This window comes from Buceros rhinoceros, unplaced genomic scaffold, assembly GCF_000710305.1.
Source record: "Buceros rhinoceros silvestris isolate BGI_N320 unplaced genomic scaffold, ASM71030v1 scaffold24054, whole genome shotgun sequence".
Classification (NCBI taxonomy): domain Eukaryota; kingdom Metazoa; phylum Chordata; class Aves; order Bucerotiformes; family Bucerotidae; genus Buceros; species Buceros rhinoceros.
In genome coordinates this window covers 9903-10299 of record NW_010407998.1, presented here as the reverse complement: position 1 = coordinate 10299, position 397 = coordinate 9903, and the positions used below count along the sequence as shown (strand labels likewise).

Here is a 397-nt window from a genome sequence, read left to right as displayed (position 1 = left end):
TGCGCGGCCGCGCCCAGCCAGTAGAGCTTGTTGGTGCAGCGCTGCATGTAGTCCTGCAGGGAGTGCAGATCCTGCTGCCGCTGCTGCGAGGCGGCCTGGGGAGGGTCAGAGGGGAGAGCTCAGTCCACAGCTCCTCTGCAGAGGTCCCCGCAAGACGGCTCTGACCCTGGCACCCCCGAGGTCTCTCACCAGCAGCGTCTGGTATTTGGCTTGGAAGTCACTTGTGTACTCCTGGGAATGGAGAAGCAAGGCAGAAGTTAGCAGCACGCCTCTGGGGAGCAGTGGTCTGCTGGGGGCTCGATGGTGGAGGGGATGCGGGGTTTGTGGGGTTTGCCTCAGAAAGCCAGAGTCGGTGCTGAGCTCCGAGGGGAGATGTGGGGCTGGGCGCTCAGCCAAA

At 63.7% G+C, this 397-nt stretch overlaps 1 protein-coding gene across 1 annotated transcript in view; it reads right to left on the bottom strand.

Annotated features, from left to right (window-relative positions):
• PPL (periplakin) overlaps positions 1-397 on the bottom strand; it is a gene marked incomplete at its 5' end in the record, with an annotated part of 17284 nt that overhangs the window by 14373 nt on the left and 2514 nt on the right. The window contains 2 exons of the mRNA XM_010134731.1: positions 9-95; positions 190-231. Of these exons, the coding sequence (XP_010133033.1) occupies positions 9-95; positions 190-231 (129 nt within the window). The remainder of the gene's footprint in view (positions 1-8; positions 96-189; positions 232-397) is intronic.